This window comes from Xenopus tropicalis, chromosome 5 (genome assembly GCF_000004195.4).
Source record: "Xenopus tropicalis strain Nigerian chromosome 5, UCB_Xtro_10.0, whole genome shotgun sequence".
In the NCBI taxonomy this organism is placed as follows: Eukaryota; Metazoa; Chordata; class Amphibia; order Anura; family Pipidae; genus Xenopus; species Xenopus tropicalis.
Window position 1 is genome coordinate 41,241,491 of NC_030681.2, and position 21,772 is coordinate 41,263,262.

Consider the following 21,772-nt stretch of genomic DNA (forward strand, 5'->3'; position numbering starts at 1 on the left):
ACCTGTATTATTTTAACCACTACCGTATATACTCGAGTATAAGCCGAGTTTTTCAGCACTAATAATGTGCTCAAAAAGTAAGCCTCGGCTTATACTCGCGCATATACTAGAATATATACGGTAAATCGATGACATGCACGCTTGAATATTCCACTTGAATATACAGCGGCAGAGGGACCGCTGCACTAGAGCGAGAGGCAGAGGGACCGCTACGCTAGGAACATGCAGGCACTCCAGAATCAGTTGGTAGTTTTCCTCCACTTGAATCTACCGCTGCACTACAGCGAGAGGCAGAGGGACCTAGACGCTACCGGGAAGGAACATGCACCCTAGCTGCCGCCCTCCACTCCGTAGTATGTAGCTCGCTGACAGCAAGGGGCCCGGTAATCCAAGTAAGTGAAGCACAGCCGGGCCCTCCATAACGCCCAAAACTCACTGGGCCCGGGAAGGCTATTGCCCCCTTACCAAATGGCGGCCCTGCCCAGTATTTGCTACAGGCAACGGTGGTGTGAATGTTCGTTTAAGCAGAGTAGGGGGAGGGCGTTTGATGCGCTATGGTAACCCTGGTTCTCTGTCAGTCCCCGCAATCTAGCGTTACCATGCACCCCCGGGGGAAGCTCCCCTTTATTTACCCCAGGCCGCCAGCGTTCCTATTACTGTAACCCCCAGTCACAGGTGAGGTGAGTTAATGGCATTCCCAGTGTCTTCCTCTCTGTATTTTTGTGCCAGGAACCCCTCTGCCCTAGCAATCATGCCGGGGGCATTGTGTAGCTCTGTACAGTGGGAACAGCAAGCCTGAGCATTCAGTCCCCTGTACGGAAAGGCAATAATACACAAACTGAAGGGGGGGGTAGGCTTTATACATAAATGCTAGTGACTCCCAGCACCCTTGGACTGCTGTTAGTGTGGGGATGTGGGAGTAGTAGTTCATTCTCTCACATATAGGTGTGTAGGCACCATCTCAGTGCATTGTGCTTGGGTCTGAGCTTTCAGAATGAGCCAGCGCTACACATTAGAACTGCTTTCAGCTAACCTATTGTTTCTCCTACTCCCATGTAACTGGGGGAGTCGGCTTATACTCAAGTCAATAAGTTTTATCCAGTTTTCTAAGGTAAAATTAGGTACCTCGGCTTATATTCGGATCGGCTTATACTCGAGTATATACGGTATTTTTAAAGCAGAAGCAACAAAACGGTGTATACATCAAACTAAAAAAAAACATTGATTGATTGATACAGGAGGTGAAGAGTGCCCTGCTCAGTGGTGCTCATGGTCTAAAGGAGCGTGCAAGCCATTTGGTGTTGTGAATAAGGGTGTTCATAGCAAGTTAATAAATTATATACAGAAGGGAAATATCCCATTTCTACTATTGATGAGTGTTTAAAAAGCCCTGGTTGAGCCCTGATGAGTTACTGCAGTTTTTTGGCTCTGGACTGCATACAGTTAATAGTTGGAGTTGTGCGTTTAGCGCTAATGCATTATTAAAATGCCTAATGCACACCATGCACTACACAATGATGCCTCTCTACACCTCAGGGCTAGGATATTAATGAAAATTGTCTATTTACTTAAGTCTGGAAATGTCAGTGTAGTGTGAACAGCCTTTGCCAGCATAGATATATACGGAGCTAATGATTTACAGAAGAGACCATTGAAAAGTGCTTTGATTCTATTGGGTGGTGTCAGCCCATTCTGTTTTTAAAAAGCCATATTTTGATTGCTTACTTCTGCTTATCTGCATAGGCAAACAGCTCATACTTAATTGTATTTGTTTTGTGAACCACGGGAAAGCTGGGAACGAGTATTAAAGTGCTCAAAGACATGAATTCTGAGGTTTTATTGACCTTAAATAAACATTTTATGTTCCTTTAAGAACTGATGGTACATGCATAACCTGGGTTTCTTTAAGAATAATATGACTGATGTCACTTTGCCTGGGGGGCTCTGCTTTTCTCTTGGTTTGATTCTTATATGTTCATATATATATATATACACACATATCTATCTCCTTTGCTCTACCTTTTTGTTGTAAGTTAATGTATTCCATTCCCTTATTCTGCTGATCTAGTGCAACGTCTCCGGCATGACTGATGGAGGGTAGGAGTATATAAGGTGACAGCCTACACGGAAGTTGATCAGTATGTCAAGTCAGTACGTCTGCAGGAAAAACAGCCATAGGCTTAATGCCAGAATATGGCAGTCAAATAGATTGTGCTGTCCACATACTATTGGTCTAAACTGCAGAGATGATATTGATGATAGCAGTGATATGTGTGGGGGATGTTGTAACTTGTTGTTTAGCAACAAATGGAGAAATGCACATTTGCAAGTCCAACATGGATGTCACCATAGATGGGCTCAGTATGCAAGACTCATAGCCTCCATCAATATGATGGTTCCTGTCTCACATCCCTGTTGTACATGGAGAAAGTAAATTTGTTTTGTTAAGTCTGAGCTAAAATAGTGGCACAACAGTAAATCCTTATTTTTATTGCCAGGTTATACAGCCTTTATTCATCACATATATATTCAGGTATTAAATAACTTGAATCTGTTTTATCTGCTGTACATAAGGATTTATATTTGCATTTAAAAAAAAGCACTTTCTGCCCTTTTTGTTTGTCTTAGGTGATTACGGAACAAAAGCAGGTTTCGTTCTGACAAATCGGGCTGCTGCATAATTTATGTCAGCCGTGCAGATAAGACTAGAGGCTTTCGTTGTATAAATGTCATCATTTAGAATAGAGGCTTTCCTTATATAAATGTCATATATTTCAGAGTCATGGCTTTCCTTGTACAAATGACATATCATTCAGTAGGAGCAGAGTACCACAAGGTAGACATGCCTTAAAATGAAATATAGATGCCTTAAGGCACTGGGTTTCAAACCTGTCCTCTGGACCCCACAAAGGATAAGAACATTGGAAGATATTCTGGTAGAACTATCCATGGTGCTTGTAAATCAACCTTTCTATCTTAGATATTTAGAGAGCACAGCACGAGTGTAACTGGGTGTTAAAGAAGGGCCTTTAAAGCTGGCCACACGTGGCGATTTTCAATCTTTTGTGAGGGTTGAATCGTCAGATATGGAGGTAGAAACAATAGGATTTCTACCTCCTTCTGCCGATTCAGCCCTGAAGGCAGATTGTGCTCAGGTGCCTTCAATGGTGCCCTAACAAAATCTTTTAACCCGCCCGATCGGCAAGTCGACCGATATCCACAGCCTTCTGCAATAACGGTCGCCTCGCCGAGTTGCCATACACGCAACAAATATCTTATCTGTGGAGGGTGTGCTAGGTGTGTAACCTTGGACCATAGGCCTACTCTCCATATTATTCGTACTCCTCTCTCCTTTTAACCGCTTTATTCTCCTAGTCTTTCTTCTTTACATCTTATTATTCCATCTATTTTGCCTCATTGTTTTCATACAGCAATAGTGAATGACCATGAAATAGGCCAAATTGTTAGGAGCAGAAGTGCTTACTGACCCCTGGGCCCACCGGTAGTTATCCTGGCAGCCCAGTCCGACACTGAGCACAACTACTGCTGAAGGGGTGAATGTCGAACATCTCAGCCATTCATTCAAGATGCAATGTCTTACTCAATTTATGGTTGAGGCATTTGTTTACTTATAATCTATTGCTACTGACTCTTCTGTACGTTGATACAGAATGACTGTATGTTGAAAATCCAGAACCTCAGTGTTCATCTTAAGTTGTACATGCCCAGTACAAAAGTGATTAATATCTTATACAATGGTGTAAAAATATAAATGTGTTATCTGCATTTAGTTTGTCATATAGTGCGTGATGGGCTGCCTGCTGCTGTCGTTCGGGATTGATTGAGATATTTTGACTAATTATCTTGGCTAAGAATAGCTTTTCATGGCCACAAGATGAAATCAGTAAACAATGTAATGCATATTGCCAGAGATGTCATTGATCTTGTTACTAATGGTTTTCTAGCGATGCATTGATATCTTTAACAGAGGCTGCTCTTTTATCTGCTTCTATAATTTCATACACATCCATTCATAGTCATTTAAGTGGCCTCTTATAAACTGTTGCTTGCTGCCTACCTAGTCAACCATTTATATTCATGAACTTAGTCACAGCAGTAAATAATACTAGTCAGTTGGTATATGCATAAAGGTGCTTATTTCCGCATTTGCTGGGCTTTAGGTGCACTGCCTTGATGGCTGCCCAGAATATAAATGAGTTCATTTTAAGCATGAAGGACAAATCATGGCAGACAGTGAATGTTGAACATACTGAGATGTAAAAAAAATCTGTTCTGCGCTTCTAGTCTATTATGAGTTCAATGGAACAATACCCTGAGCTGATTTGTAGCATAATGCTTAGCAAGGTCAGGGGTTGTATGGTAATCACTCTTTTTAACACCTATTTGGAGACAGATCAGAATGAATACATAGACTGGCATATTTAGTGTTGCTAATTAAAGGAGGGATGATATTGCACTAGAAAATAGAGTGGTTTAATGACATACACACAAAGCAGTTGAATACTGTTCTGCAGATATTGAATTTCTGCATTTCTGTGTGGTAAGCAATTTTCCTTATTACTTCTCAAGACTTGTCGTTTCTCTGCTCCATAAATTCTTGCAACCAAGGAGCGAGGACGATTGCTTTTTCCAACCTGTTCAAAAACATTTGCAATAACATATATTTTTAAGTTCAAGTGAAAAATGTGAACGTTGCAAAACACGGTAACAACTTGTATTCCTCTGGCTATACTAAAATCCTGAAATTGGTAGGTATGAGTTTTTGCACTGTAGCTACTTTGCTTTAGGAAGGAGGAGCTGTGAATAGGAGGACCACCACTGAGAAATATTCCCTTTGGTGTTTCCAGAGTGTTGGGTCTGTCTGTCACCACATGTCTGTCTGAGTGCATTTTCCATATATCTGCATGGGAAGTGGTAACAGGCATGGTGTATACAGTGGTTTTCACTTTAATCACCATATCCTGTGTCCTGTAGGCCTAACTCTCTACATTCACTTTATAAAGATTGTGAATGAAGTCATATTCTGATTTTTAATGAAGAGTGACTTTTCAAGGGACAACTAACTCCTCTTCTTCCATTTTTAACTCCACAACCCCCTCCACAACCACATTAAAAGCACTCTTGATTATGAAGGTAGCTTTGCACCTAGAATTCTGGCTACTGCTAGGGACTGCTTTATGTCACACCAAGTAAAGTGCTACCTGAAGAAAGGTTTTCAGCTTGTTTCATAGAAAAATGGTACTGCCGCTGCACACCCCTGGTTGACATTTACACTTATCAGTGGCATAACTAGATGTTACTGGGACCCACAGCAAATTCAGTGTCGGAATGGCCCACTGGGATTCCAGAAAAAAGCAGTTAGAAGCAGTAGAGCCCAGGTGTTATTGATAAATGATAATGATAAATATACCACAATTCTACCAAGATATATTGAAATTGGTCATTAATTAGGGCCTTATTGGGCGCTCTACACTCCTTGGCCTCCCCTGCTACCCCAGGTCTGCTTCCTATACAGTATAGTTACACCCATTGCACTGATGCTCCACAAGGGATTATACATAGTTTCCAAAGTAGTACCTTGGTTTTCGTCTCAATTCGTTTTTGTCTCGATTATTAGATGACCCAATGCAATCTTAAGATCTGATACAAGAAATAATCCTTGTGCCACTACATTTTTCCCTAGTGCCACTGTTTTGCTAGTTGGTCCTTTTAAAGCTCCCCATGGACTGTAAAGGCAAAGCAGTTTAATCTGCAGGGATTCTGAATTATGTTGGAGTTCAGACATACTTTAGATTTGATTCACCATGGGCGACATGAAATAGATTACAGGCTTTCTGAAGACCTTGTTGGAGTTTGAAAACAATCTGCAGACGTTTTTCCTCTGGTAATTTCCTGAATTGGGGTGCTTATGTTAGAACGAGTATCTTTTGATTGGAGAGTGATAATGGCAATTGCCGCGCAGTCCATCTGTAAGCGGAGCAATCGAGTGATTGCACATTCTCATACAGAATGTTATGGGGAAATGTTTTGTTAATCATGGAGTCGTTTGTAGCTTGATGGCAGCGAGCGTTTAGTTTAGGATAAGCAGATCAGGAGTTCATTGCCCTCGCCAGGCTCTCAGCTCCACCAGACAATATGTTGTTGTTGTCATTTCATATTATTAGCCAGCATTGCAGTAAGGAAGAGATTGGGTGTTTGACGTAAAGGATGTCTGATGCATAATAAGCAATAACAAAATAATTAGCCTCTTTAATGCTCTAAATTACCAGGTTTTCTATGTAATCTGTAGGAATGCTGCCAGCTCAATTTATTTTTTCCCCAGTTTACCAGCTGTACTGTGGTTCATTAGCTGCTGCCAAGAATAAAATGGCAGTGGATAAATAAAAAGTGTACAAAACAGACTAAATTAGCCAATTGTAGGTAATGACCTATTGGATTTCTTACTATTTCAGCCCTTTCCTCTGTCCCATGTGATAACGAGCATCGACTTGTCTTATTTATTTTAATTCTTCTTCCTATTGGTAACGCATGTACTAAGAAAACATAGTCATACTTTACATACTAACAAGGGTTAATGGAAACTGAAAGAGCTATATTAAAAGTAGAAAACATGTATTGCACCTGGATCTATGTGAGCAATCCTACTCAGAAATGTTCCCATGTATCCTTGGTTGGTGGGGAGACTGGCCAAGTTTACAATAATGTTAATTGCTCCATGAGCCATATTGTGAGAAGGATTTCATCAGGATGTCATATGGCTTCTTTGCTGCCCGGTTGTTACCTAGAACTGCATCTTGTAGAGCAAGGTTTGCACTTGGTCCAGTTATCATTGGCAGCCAATCATCAGGTAACATTATTGGTCACCTGCTTGAAAACAAACATCTGATTGGTTAAAAGGACTCAACCCACAGGAAATGAAACAACTAGGTTCTTGGATAAGGACAATTTTGGATTATTACTTAAACCCATGAATGTTTTGGGGCTATTGCAGCCAAATAACTTTGAAATTAATATTCCAGATAGGTAGGCCAAACATTTACTAAAGTATTTGCTATTCAATTGAACACTCAGTTTATCATTTGGTTTAAGCCTGAGAGAGTTGCCTTTCCTTACAATATTTGAAAAAAATTTAGATTTTCAATAATATCAAACTGTTAATACCATATAGCTGTTTAAAAATGTATGTATTGCCTTGAAAAACAGAATGGAAATGAAATAGTAACTACCGTTTTGACTGCATGCCTATAGAAACTGATTCAATCCAATAATTAGCCTTACATTGAAGTAAAAAATATAAATATGGTATGTTTTTATTTCATTAATTGTATATTTATTCTTAGGTGGTTACTAGGCTAAGAATTCGCTGTGATAGAAAAAACAAAATTACTTTAAAGGAACAGTAACACCAAAAAATGAAAGTGTTTTAAAGTAATTAAAATATAATGTACAGTTGCCCTGCGCTGGTAAAACTGGTAAGTTTGCAACAGAAACGCTACTATAGTTTATATAAATGAGCTGCTATGTCAACACAGGGGCAGCCACTGAAGCTGGGAAAAAGGAGAAAAGGCACAGGCACATAGCAGATAACAGATAAGCTTTTTAGAATATAATGGGGTTTTATCTGTTATCTGCTAAGTAACCTGTGCCTTTTCTCCTGTAAATGGCTGCCCCCGTGGCTACACAGAAGCTTTATTATATAAACTATAGTAGTCTTTTTAAGGAAAACACACCAGTTGTATCAGTACAGGGCAGCATTACATTATATAGTAATTACTTTTATACAATTTCATTTTTTGGTGTTACTGTCCCTTTAAATCCCCTGTATTTAAATCCCCAAATATTTTCACTGGTATTTTACAACCGAGCAATTAAGGTGAAATGTTAATGGCATTATTTGGGAAAAATAGTCACTGCCAACAAGATATGTGCAAAGGTTTGCAACTATCACTGTACCTATTTGCTGCTGCATTACAGTAAACCTTTTTGCACCAATGTTTATTTGCATTGTGCCATTTTTCCCATTAAAGCCACTAATTACATTTCGCCCTTTATTTTCTGCCTTGCCTCTGGCTTTTGCTAAACACTTTCCCTTGCACTCTTGAACTGCACACTTTATTTTGCATTTTTCCCTTTTTCTTTCTCCTGTGCTTCCTTTCTTCAATCTGTCCTTCTCTTCTTGCAGCAAAATCATATCAGTGAAAATAATTGATGATGAGGAATATGAGAAAAACAAGACCTTCTTCCTTGAGGTTGGGGAACCCCGTCTGGTGGAGATGAGTGAGAAGAAAGGTGGGGGATCTGATCCAAATCTCAGCTCTAATAACTACCATGTCTGACATGTCACAATTGAATGGCTTATTTAAACCATTGACTCAAGTGGACCCATCTATCTTTTGTATGTAAAAGGGAAATAGATTAGGAATAATGCATCTGTAATTTTACTCTGAAGAGGGTTTACCCCCTTAATGTACCAAATTGTTTAGTCTTGTTTAGAGTACGTACATCCCCTTTGACATACTTGAGTTGATGGGTGCACGTTTTCTGCTCTTGTCTTCATAACAACCATCAGGCTAGGTTGAATTGAAAGCATGTGTGTGTGACTCCAACCATCCATTTCCCTTTGTCTTGTGTCCCCACAGGAAGTGCATTACCCTTAAAATTCTTGACAGAGAGGAGTATGACAAAGAGTCCAATTTCTTCCTTGTGCTTCAAGAACCAATCTGGATACGAAGAGGAATGAAAGGTGTGAGAGTATAATAAAACAAACCAACAAGAAAATCTCCTGTTCTGTTTGTAACTCCCTACTCTCACACTTGCTCTATCCTCTTGCTTAGCCTCTGAACTATTTGCAATTTCTTCAAAGCCTAGCTTTCTAATTTTAGCCAGCTCTTTGTTTATCCTCTCATCTAGTGCTCAGCAAGTCTTGATTTTATATATATGTATTATAATATATATATATATGTAGTTATTTCTTTACTAAACACATCTGCTCCTACAGGCTTCATCTTTATAGCACCTTTGCTAAGTTTGGCTAGATGGTTTAAGCCAAGTTTCATGCATTGTCTCTCAGCTCTGTATTAACATTAATTAGAGAGGCTTTCTATAAATCCAAGATATGTCACAAGTATAAAAGTCATGCGTGAAGAAGCCTAGAGTTTTGCAGACAATGCAAATGCCATTTCATAGCGTATTTCAAGTCTATTTGCTTCTTTTAGTATAAAGAATGGTGAACTTGCCCTTTTGTTAGGTTATTAGGCCTTGGAACATCCCCAAAAGTTTTAAAAATAAGACTAAGCTGCATACTGGACCATCACCTCAACAAAAAGGACTTGTAATGTGCTAAATGCGCATCATGTCTCCTATGTGCTCATTTCTCTCTATATATATAATAATGACAGTATTGTATATACGCTCTGACACAGTTCTGTTTATAAAATTCAACCATTGACTACTCTGCCAGTTATGTATGGCAAAGGAAGTACAAAACAGCTTAGCAAAAAGAATTAAAGCATTTCAATTTCCAATCTGTTGCATTTGAGTAAGAACCAGTTATAGTGAAGCAGAGACTCCAGCAGGTACACATTCCTGCTATATAATAATATTTGTATGAAAACCAAATAACCATAAACAAAACTTAACTAACATGCATGTGCTTGGTTAATAACAAACCATAAAATCCACAAGCTACTTACTTCTACTTGAAAAAAAAATAAAAATATTCTTTTTTTTAAGTAAAATTCTAATATGCATGACATTATAATATATTCAATGAGTTGTATGTTGCAAATATAGTTTACTATGGCCAAATCAATTCAAAGGTATTTTTAAAACAGATGTACAAGCTACGGCAATGTACTTAGAAGGCTGTTCTACTGAATGGGTTTCATTAGTTTGGCATAAACAATGGATCCAACCTCAGCTGTCATTATGGTACTTGTCCTCATAGGAATTTGGTTCAACTAATTTGCCCTCTGTTTTATCAGATATAAAATTATATATTGGGCAACATTAGCTTCCTCTAGCCAAGTAATCATTCTCTATAATTAAGCCCGATACACATGTCAAATAATGTAGTATCAAATATAATGATAAAGGCAGCTCCTTACATTTTAGTTTTAACTCCACCCCCCCCCTGGAAAAAAAAGGAAATTCAGGCAATCTGTATAATGTTAATATAATTTTGTAAATCCCTGGATATGATACAAGCAATCATTGTAATAAAATATATAACAATTATGACTATGTAAATATAGTGCCAAAAGGCATTTGGCTGCATCGGAAAAAACAACAGGTTGCTTATTTGCATTAGAACCATAACACAATTTAATAAGGCTGACATTACCGAGTAGATCATTTCTGTCCAACTCAAGGCAGCCCAAAGGCCCTGAGCTACAATTTGGCTTCTTCATTCTTGGGATCTGTTGTTTTGGATTATAAATGAAATGTACATTTTTTATGTAAGCATGCTTACACGAGGTACTTTCATATAAATATATTCCAAAGGTTTGAGACCTTTCACTTTTTCTCAAAAACAAACAGATATGTTTAGAATATAGAGAACAGGTAGTTGTAGGTCATTGTACACTGGGGGGGACATAGGTTGACCCATTCCTGGTTTAGCAAGCTAATATTAAACAACATAGAATAAATTCTATTTCCTAAAAAGCCTTAGCCATATATTTCCAATAGTACATTGGTGATGCTATTAAACTACTTTTATGAAATTGGAATTTACACCCACCACCCCCCCCCCCCCCCAACTGAGCTACTTTCTGTGGACTTCATTTTCACTTTTCATTTGTGTCTCTTATCCTTTGTCTGTCTGTTATGTGCTTTTTTCACAGCCCTGTTGTTAAATGAGCTTGGTAAGCATTTCATTTCTTCTCTTTATTTTCTGCCTTCCGTATCCCTGCCTTCCTATGAGCAACTGTGTTATATTTCATTATCTTAATGTTTTCTTTCCTTAGGGGAGGGAAGGCATGTGTTAATGTTGTGTTGTATTGTCATCATTTTGCCAATTCAGGAGATATATGCATTTGGCCATGCCTCCCAACTGTCCATCATGGTTAAAGGGCCAATAACACCAAAAAATAAAAGGATATATGCATTTAAATGTAAGGTAGTTTTATCCTGCACTGGTGTGGTTTCAAAAGTTGTAATATAATTGATATAAATGAGCTATTATTGAGCCAAGTTTTAGTAGGATTGTAGGGCTTATATTTTTATTGCAGGAATGAGAAGCTGGTCAGAACACAACAGGGGTTAATTGCAATGCAAGACACAAAGCAATCAAAAGGGCACAGTCTGCCATTTTTATTCATTTTGCACACTGTGACCCATTTCTGTGTGTCAAATTAAGACAGCTTGCCCCCTTGAATAGAGCACTGCTTGCATTAGATAGCACTCCATCAAAGAGAGGCGGAGGTATGCAGACGCTCCCCTACTCCCTCGTTAGTGTATAATTCATACACCAAAGTTAAGGAGTGTCAGGTGGTGCAGCCCTAATTAGGGACCTCTTCATGCTGCTCCTCGTGCCGGGTATTCAGAGCAGGGTGCAGCTTACCCAGTGGCTCTGGCACTTGCTTCCTGGGGTAAAGTAAATGACCCCTAATGTTTTTAATACTTTCAGATTAAAGTACTTTAGTACTTTGAGATAAAAAGGTGTAGAAAACCATATCCATATAAAATAGGACAGATTTGAAATTTGGAAAGCAAAGTTTCCTATGTGAGATTGTTGCCACTATTGTATATGGAATTGGTATGTTTGTATTTATTGAATTTTGTAACAAAAAAAAAAGTTTGTCCAGCAATTTGATATTGCTGGACAAACATTTCTGGAGGCTGATTTACCCTATTTAAAAATAGGAATCTCAACTATTCAGTGTGACCAGGAATAAGGTTAATTGGTCACTTAACTAGTAAATATTGATCAATTTACTAAATTTGCTTATCATTGTTCCAGCCAGGATTCGTTATTCCAAACCATCCAAAATAACAAAAGTTTTGAGATGCTGAATTCCATAAAAAGCTATGGGCAATGTACATTTTTGCAGTGGATTCCATCGATATCAGTACTGGGGAAAACCACTGTATTAATAAATTACAGTGATTATTGGTCACTGATCATAATCAATCCTTTGTAAATCAGCCTGATAAACTTTACGTGTAAATAGTAAAGTTTTTTTTGTTTTTTTTTTTAATTCATGGTGTTATTGGCCCTCGAACTGGTACAACCTGTGCAGATTTGAAAGGGGCAGAACTTCAAAAAAGTGAGTGTGAATTGGGGCACATTGGGGTTCACTTAGAATTAAGTGGGCATGGCCTAGGTATATTGGAGGTAGGTTCTTAAATGTACTGATTTTTAAAAAATTGGAATGTTGAGAGTTATGTTGACTGGATTAAAATATATGCCTATCTTCTGAATGTATCGTTTGTTTGTTTTTTTTGCTTTTAGAGTGACTCTCACAAATACTTTAATATTTCTTCTGCAATTGACTCAAATAACGTGCAGTATTGTTATATTCTGATATGTGGAACCTGGGAGTTTTCTGTAATTTGGAGCAACAAGCCTAAAATCTCCTAAAATACATAGAAACATTATAAAATCCAGTACACAGCCCATGGAGCAAGTAGCTTGATTTTGTGCCCCTAAATACTCCAGCATTTGCACTGTACCCATGGTAAATAAGCCCTTTAGGCACTATTAGGGCCCAGTTTACATTTTTGGCACCCTTGGCTTTGTTTGCTCTGCATCCCCAGCAAACAGGTTACAAATATGGACAATTATGGTAGAAAATGGTTATGAAAGTCTGTATCAAACATAGCAGATAACTGATATAGACTATGGAAATCTGTCTTAGCATATAACTCCCTATTTCCATTGCTTTTCTGAGCTATTTCTCAGTGATAAATATGAAACAACCAAAATAAATGTGCACAGCTCAATGTATAACTAGAAGCTTTCAGGGAAATATTATGAATGCCCTCATCTCAAGGAAATGGTATTTATTGTTCATAGTTGAAGCCATCGTTCTGCTTTTTCCTTACCGAGACTTCCAGTCAATCAGCTACTAATTCTATTCCTTTTTTTTCTTTTTTTTTTTTTGCTGAATATTACAGGAGACTTCACTATCACAGGTATGTTCCATATATTTACAATATTATTTTATGTTGAAAAATGTGTTTATTTAATAAATTTCAACCTTGTAATTTTTTTCTCAATAAAGGAAAAATATTATATGGTAAGAGCGTAATCCTGAGAAGTACAGGTTTGTGCCTAACACAATGCCCTTGTGCGCTCACTGGTGTTCCTTGGAGTGCAGTGTTAATGTCACTTGTGCTTAATTCTGCCATAGTGGTGGTGGGGGTGTTTGTGAATGTAAATTTTAGCCTTCCGCATGGTGTTACCTATGGTTTCCCAGTGTCACTTTGGATATTACTGACATATATTTTATAACATATTGTGGATGTATTTTAATTACTAAACTTAACATAAGATGAGCAGTTCACTAAAAAGATATGTTATAACCCAAAGAAGGGGTGACAGGCAATTCTCGTGTGTATTTCATAATAAAAGGGGGTGTGTCTTCAAAGTATTTGATTGAAATGGGAATAGTACTAAATGTGTTCTATATGGGGGCACATCCATTGCAGAGGCAATGGATCTGTAGAGCAGGGGAACTGCCATTGGGCATAATGCTGTTGTTGGGTTTGCCTCTTGGGTTGGTGCAGATAGTTTGCTGAGACAGTTTATAGAGCAGTACGATTAGCGCTTCATCCCACCTAATTAGTATATTATCTTCATCAAAGTGTCTCTCCAAGTAAGGGCAGAATGGCTTGGCACTGCTAAATCTTACAATGCATATTAAAGGGACATTACACAAAATCCTCAAATATTTCGAAAAATAGTGCATATTGCTTTGCCTCTTATCTTTGCTTTGCTGAATGAAACAAGGAAACTTTTATATCTAAAATTTTTCTTTGTTTAAAAATAAGTTCCTGTCCAAACAAAGATTCCTTGGCCTCTTCTGATAAACTGACCAATGTAACTGTTTTAGTGTATTAGTTCACCTCATCTGAGAAAATTCATAAAAAGAAAAAAGATAAATAATGGTCCATATCCTTAATAGCAAGTGTGTGTTGTATGTTATATTCCGTAAAATGGAGAAATGTACTGTTCAAAACAAATAATCCAAAATGTATGAATTGCATTCATCTGTATAGAATGCATATGATTTTAATGCCCATTCATTTGTTTTAAATGCATATATTGAGTTCTCCATTAACACAACATTCAAGGCTTGCTCCATAACAGTGCTAATTCCTTCTAGCTAGTGGGATTGGCCACTTGTAGAGCAGGGCTTTAAAAAATGGTATAATTTACAGCATTCTTTCTGAGAAAGAATGCTAATCTTGGGAGGAGTTTGGCTTGGAAAGCGGACTGAACCAAATGTTACACCTGAGCCTACCCTTCTCTAGTTAGTCTTCTGTTCAGAAACCAAGTGTGTGCATGACTGTGATGAACTTTGGTCACTAACAGCACCGTGTCAGTCCCATCATTGTCTCTACCCAGCTGATTTGCTTTTTCAACTTTCCTTGGTTAATTTGCTAGGGAAACCTGTCTTGAGGAAGGTTCAGGTTAGAGATCATCCTATACCATCTACCGTAATCATCTTGACAGGTATTCATTTTCTTCATTATTTTCCCCTTATGCTAGTCTGATATAATTATCACTTCCTACAGTATCTGTGTTGCCATTATCTTGCTCTTATCAAGGTTATCGCTTATAGGTACCATTCATTATATTGAACTGCACTCCAAAATGGCAGCCAGATTGAAGATCATTGGGGTCCTGTAACTGTCACCAGGTCACCAACTGTTGTACATCCCCCTTATTTTACATACTGCTGTCAGACATCATACAAGGGATGTAGAAATTACTACAGATACTCATAGCAGAAGATACAAATATAAATATCACGGAATATAAATATCACTAAATATCACTTCCTATGGGACAGATTAACAAAATATTCTAATTCTAATTCTACTTAAAAAGTCAGGTTATTGAAACTCTAATATTTAAGATTTAAGTACAAAAAGCCTCAAAAAGTTAAATAAAAAAATTCAACATTCAGTGCTTGTAAGTCCATTCAGAAGTCAATGGGAATTGTATTTTCGAACTTCAAGCTAATTTTCAAGTTGAGTTTTCCAGATTTGTTCAAAGTTTAGTGCACATTCAAGGTTTTAGAGGTTTCAAATTTGAAAAAACTCAAATATTTGAATTTTGATAATATCCCTCCCTGTAATCCCCATACCCCTAGATACATCCAGGCTCTGGGACATTATGTAGTTCTATAGAAAGATAAAAGAGATACAGATAGAAATGGTAGTATTGTAATGTAGGGTGGATAAAGAATACAAATTATATAAAAATAAAAATGCATGGATTGCATTCTTTCTATTGTTTTAATACTAAATATATATATATATATTTCCCTATTTTGTTTGCCATTATAAAGCATTAATTTAAAAGCTGGGATATTTTCATTGACCATACCTCATTCCTTACTTTATAAACAGAGCAATTTTTTCAGAACTCTCAATCTACCTAGCTCATTTTTAGGGGCTTCTGAGTGGGCTGTTAATTAGAGCTCCTTTGAAGTTCGTTAAGATCAGGAAGTGCTAAAGTGAAACTGGCTTTATATTCAGAAGCCATTAGGTAAGTATTGTAAGTAAAAGAATAGGCAACAAGTATGTTCAGCACAAGCCCTATTCATTGAGTTCCTGTTAAAAAGGGGGTATATACTGTACCTTTAAGCCTTAAAATGTACACCCATTTAGGAAAGCTCCCCCAAAATGCTGATTAATATACAAAAATCCTGAATGAGTGTAAGGCTAGTAGTTGCATAGATCCATTGATGGCCTGATCCCAGCAGTAACAGGACAGATAAAACAAAGTACCTTAGATATGCCATAAAAGCAATAATGAATATATTTCTGCTGGTGGGTTCCTTACCATTTGGTTTCCTAGTGTACGGAGCAGCTATCACTAGGCTATCATATTGCAGCCTTCCTTAAAAAAGAACTGAACGCACGGCTTCCCAGCCTTCAAGCTGACTGAGAGATCTTCACATCAGTAGCAGCACAGCTATAAACTATCCCAGGTCATTTGTAGATGATATTTACTGTGTTATAAAGCCTCCGACAGTCATTATTTCCATTGGTAGCGCTATGACCACAGATGGTAAAATGACAAGACATCAAAAAATGTGCTTTTAGCACTGAAAATTTTAATTTAATCTGGTGGAAGAAATCAATAAATGTTGTGCCATTGGGACCTGGGGCCCAAGCTGGGAATTGTATTCAGATTATAGAGCAGTTAAAGACTTCAATAAATCAACAATGTTCACATTGGTAGCATAGTATCTACCAACAGGCTTGCTTCATGTGTACGCTTTACTGGCTTTTTGTCATGAATAGAATAATGGAGGGAATGATAAATGAAAAACAATGGCAATGGCATAGCAAGAGTGCAACTGTCATCAAATCAGTAAAGTTACTTGAAAAAACTGTGGCAGAAAATAACTAATTGGTTAGTGCAGTGCTGTCCAACTCATTCCATGAAGTGGGTCAGTTAGTTGGAAAACTACATGTTTGTGGGCCAAATTATATCAAATTTATGTTGTCATATACAGTAGTATATGGAGTCCATAGGCAGCCAGTTGGCCACCAGTTGGGTAAACACAGGCTTGCCTATTCTCTTCAAGACTTAAAAAGATAATAGATAACAGTCAGAATGTTATATTCCTAGAGTTGCATGTACAATCATATCTCTCTCCATGGCACCAAGGGAAGATGAAAAATCCACTGGCACACCCATATAGATTTTACTCATGTAGTCGTAGGGCAATATGTGAATAATAACTGCATTTTTTAGCTCATTTTTTATATTTTTTTAAAATTTATAAATCATATTTTAAATGCTAGTAAGGAATAAAAGGGCAACTTTTTGTGGCTCCCTTGTGGGCTTCTTGTGCTTATTTGGCAAACCCAGGCATCACACACCCCTTCATCAGTTTTATCTACATGCAGAGCACAAAGTGAGAAAAGCCTTATAGATGGCCCCCAAATTTTGCACTTTGCACATGGCAGATTGTTCTCAAGTTTTGCAAATATCTTGGTTACACGCCTTCTCAAAGCACAGACACAAAAATGAGTAACAGTAAAATTTGTTGACACCCGTAAACCTAATTGAAGTCGTGTTAATGATGTTTTAACCCTCCTAGTGCCGGTTGACACTAAAAGAGAGCTACCATTGTGCAAACACCATAGATTCTATAATTTCAGGTAACATTATAACCTATGGAGAAAGTCATGCTGGCTGTGCTCCATCATTTACAGGGTTAAATGAATGAGCCTTGGGTCTGACAGTCAGACATATGTGAGGCCTTGGTAAAAGACATAAATAAAATATAAACTATTCAGAGGATATTGTACGGTTTAAATAACAAAACATCCCAGAAGAGACTGATGGTACAGAAGAGAGAAGTTAAGGGATCTTTCCATAATGTGGGTCTCTATCCTATAGGTCTACTAAAAAATAATTTAAACCTTAAATAAACCCAATAGGATTGTTTTGCCTCTAATAAGGATTAATTAAATCTTAGCAGGTAAAAATGTGTTTGCTTCAGAAACATTACTATATTTGATATAAATAGGTGGTGTGTCATCACTCTCTACAGGACTACAGGCTGAAAACCTTTCTCATGTTAAATAGGTGATACATTGCCAAGAAATAGATTTACTCAAAGATGCTCAATAAACAGATACAAAATATATATATATACATATACAGTATACTGGTCCTTAAAAAAAGACATGGTGCAGTTTTACTCTCACAAGCAAACAAGGATTTCAGTGGGCAGGCTAGATGGACAAACTGGTTCCTTCTAATTAAAAGGAAAATATACCCTCTTTTTGGCATGAGCTCATTCAGTTGGGGTTACAGTATCTAGAGAAGGTGCATAAACACCATCTAAACTGCTAGAAATAAGTAGAAATAGATTCCTGCTGGAAGGGATCTACAGCATAACTGTGTTCATTTTCTTTACTTTACCTTGCTATTAGAATAAATGTCCCAACAAATCTTCCTAATATAAAGATGAGGTCTTTAGCAGAGATGTTTTTTTCCTTGGGTTTTTTCATTATCGTATTCAAGTTCCCACCTACTTGAGGGCAGTAGTTTCACACATTTCTTGAGGCAGCTGTGTGGGGCCAACCATAGAGATCTTTGCTTGGGCCCACCAATAAGATTTTTGCCTGGGCCCACTGGTACCTTAAATCAACCCTGCTTGAATAGAGTCTCAGTATATAACATTGAATGGCAGATCAGCATCTAATTGGCTTTTGCATTACGGTGGGCAATAACAGATTTTGGGGGATCCCACAAATTCTTGGGATGTCAAGTGTAGTTGCTACGTGAGAGGTCTAGCTCTCATTATCTTATGAAGTAGCTTTATCACATTATTGGAGCTGAAGTGGATTTCATTCTATGCTGTGGATTATATCGCCCAGGTGACAAAAACTTTCCAGAACCAATACTTGTGCCAGTGCGATTAAAGGTTACATGTGGAGCTTAGACTTTTATTTGTAATAGGAGTTTGCTTGGCGTTCTGATCAGCAGCCTATGTTAAAAAATACATGGAAATGTAGAATCTTCTTCAGTGAAAAGAGAAAGGATATTGTTGGAAGACCAATAAGTATTGATTCATTGGTTCATTCGAGTGTGGGTGTATTGATGTGCTTGGTCTTTTTCTACTACTGTCTTGATGAATACACATAAATGTGACAAGTGACTTTGCATTGAATTTTCAGAAACATCTGTTAGTAATACTGGAAAACCTTTAGATATTTTCCCCAGAGCCTTTGAATGCGGCCAATCAATATCCAGTCTTTGGTAACACAGGCTGGCCCTATGGATACCTCAGTTTCCCATGGTAGCTTTTCCCTATTAAAAGGGCATGAACCTTTTATGTCCATGCTGCTCAGCCTCCCCATTTATAATGCCTCATTTAGCTCAGAACAGATATCTGGCCCTATAGAAAACGGATTCACTGGTTCATTGAACCACCTTGCCAATGAGATTTTAATGAGTAATATATGATGTGCTTTGGGAACATGCAAACAGTACCTCATACCGATTCCCTTTTTTGCATATCTAATTTTTCCATTTGCTCTTGTCAATTTCCCAGTGGAGCAATATTTGACCGTCATGTATATAATAAAATGCCATTGCAGGGTCACAAATGTAAAGCATCACAGCCTTAGAAATGTATGTTAAGAGCTGATATTTTTCCTAGTTTTTTTATCTTTAGTTATAGTAATACATTTTTTCATAAGCCAGTTATATTAGTATCCACAGTGATTTCCCATAATAGTCCCAGAATGATTTATTGCAGCCCTTTAAGACTATTAGATTCAAAAAGGTTATGCTATGCCATAATAGGAATGAAACAACTTCCCCCCAGTAGCTTTAACTGTCCCATGGTCACTTAGGCACAGACCCTTCAGCCTTCCATCTGCCACTTCTGGATTCCAGTGGAGAGTTCCATTCCTACCTATTGATTCCCTCACATGGAGTTCAGGGTTCTTTTTGCTGCACAGAATAATGCAGGCAGAGCCAAACATGACCACCAGCGCTTCCAGTTCCGGAACTTTATTCTTGAAGTGGAAGATCCCCCTGAATGACAGACTTAGAAGGACATGACTACAGATATTTAGCAATTAAATAAAATGCATGTTTCACTTTATTGTTGCCCAGGGAGTATTTTCCATTTAGCTTTAATTATGATGTTGGCATTCACATGTTATGAAAATATGCACTTGATTTTTATTTTTTGTAGTTTTTAAATTATTTAGCTTTTTACTCAGTAGCTCTCCAGTTTGGAGTTTTAACAGCTATCAGGCAGGGGTTTGAATGAGATACTGGAAGAAAAATAGGAGAGACTCTAGGAATCAGGGCAGATGGGAAGAATTTGTATATGGTCTTTCCAAATTGAAGAGAAACTGCTATATTTCTATTTAGTCTGTAATTAAAAAGAGTGAATAATTATTAAGACTGAATCAGTTGTAGACTGATTGCTTAGTTTCATAGTATTCTTAAAGCACATTAAGCTCTCAGCTTTCATCTAATAGAAGAAAAACCACTGACTGGAAAACCTTCCACTTAATTAAACAGATAATATTGGATTATTGCTAGGAACTGATTGCTGTATTGGTTTCAAAGATCAGCAAGTTGGTGTCTGTGATACAGTTTCTGTCTTTATTAAGTAAATAAGCTAATAAATCAAGCTTTTCTTATGGAATAACTGTACGCAGTGGCTAAATATAATGAGTGCAATGACTACAAGCCACACACAGTACAGGGACATTGTGTAGAGGTGTACAACTCTTAAGTTAACTTTTAGTATGTTGTAGAATGGGTAATTCCAGCACCGGATTTGCTGTTGGGGCGCCATGAGGCCACCCCCATTTCCATAAGTCCGGGCCTGGTTAATTCAAAGCATTTTTTCAATTAATTTTCATTTTGTCTTTTTTATCATTTATTTTTTTTTTGCCTTTTTTCTTCTGCCATTTTCCAGGTTTCAAAGTGGGGTCACTAACCCCAGCAGCCAAAAACTATTGCTCTTTGAGGCTACAATTTTATTGTTATTGTTACTTGTTGCCTTTCTATTGAGGCCTCTCCTATTCATATTCCAGTCTCTCATTCAATGCTTCATTGCTAGGGACCTGCCACACGAAAAGCTAAATAATTAAAAATCCACAAATAGAAAAAAATTAAGACCAATTGAAATTGTTTCAGAATATTACTCTCTACTATTATATTATTATACTAAAAGTTAATTTAAAGGTGAACAACCCTTTCAACGTAAATGTGGTGGTAGGACACTTGGTTTCTGGCATCAACTGTAGAATCCATTTAAAGAAATCAAAGTCATATTCGCTGCAAATATTAGTATTTATGGATCATTACAAAGGCTTTTATGCACTGGCATCACCATGGCCTAGCCTAAGTGGCTCATTTTGGGCCAAATGATATTACTGAACTTTTTCTGCAACAGTGGCCTACCAACATCAATACAGAAATTCCCTTGGAGTGCATTTATTGCAAGCATGGCCCTTAAGCCAATGTTTCCAGGCTGCTGCCCCCCCATCCTTGTTACTAACCTTACATGTTTGCCAGTAAGTGGGTTGTGTCCTGAAGCAGTCCTGGGTAATGCAGCTTTGTTTTATTTTTTGTCAAGTTATTCAAAGTTCCAAAAAACCAAGGAGCCATTTTAAGTATTATACATATTTCTATGTGTGAAAAATGATATTTACCAAGTAAACAAATAAGATCTGTGACAATTTTACAAAACAACTGGGATTTTGTATGTTTGCAGAGGAGAATGAAGAAAAACAGCCTTTAACAAGCAAAGAGGAAGAAGAGCGTCGCATCGCTGAAATGGGAAGGCCTGTGCTAGGGGAACATACAAGGCTTGAGATTATTATTGAGGAATCCTATGAATTTAAGGTAATTTACTATAACATTTCAGATTTCAATATGCAGATTTCTTTATGAATAATGAAAGAACATGTAATTCTAAGAAACTTCCCAATATACATCAATTAAATATTTTCAGCAATATTTGCAGTTGAAAGCAGTGGGTTTTTATGCCTCTCGGTTCGGTACCAGGAGTAAGTTGCAATT

At 37.5% G+C, this 21,772-nt stretch overlaps 1 protein-coding gene across 10 annotated transcripts in view; it reads left to right on the forward strand.

Moving 5' to 3' along the window:
* The window catches only part of slc8a1 (solute carrier family 8 (sodium/calcium exchanger), member 1), a 273,885-nt gene that overhangs the window by 225,467 nt on the left and 26,646 nt on the right, over nucleotides 1-21,772 (forward strand). For 3 of the 10 annotated variants that reach the window (XM_012963815.3, XM_031902533.1, XM_031902534.1), the window contains 7 exons: nucleotides 8,204-8,310; nucleotides 10,866-10,886; nucleotides 12,264-12,290; nucleotides 13,141-13,158; nucleotides 13,248-13,262; nucleotides 14,633-14,701; nucleotides 21,465-21,595. In XM_012963815.3, the coding sequence (XP_012819269.1) occupies nucleotides 8,204-8,310; nucleotides 10,866-10,886; nucleotides 12,264-12,290; nucleotides 13,141-13,158; nucleotides 13,248-13,262; nucleotides 14,633-14,701; nucleotides 21,465-21,595 (388 nt within the window). Of the gene's footprint in view, nucleotides 1-8,203; nucleotides 8,311-8,660; nucleotides 8,765-10,865; nucleotides 10,887-12,263; nucleotides 12,291-13,140; nucleotides 13,159-13,247; nucleotides 13,263-14,632; nucleotides 14,702-21,464; nucleotides 21,596-21,772 lie in introns of all 10 variants that reach the window. The other 7 variants (XM_002933887.5, XM_012963817.3, XM_004914680.4 and 4 more) reach the window with 7 other exon arrangements.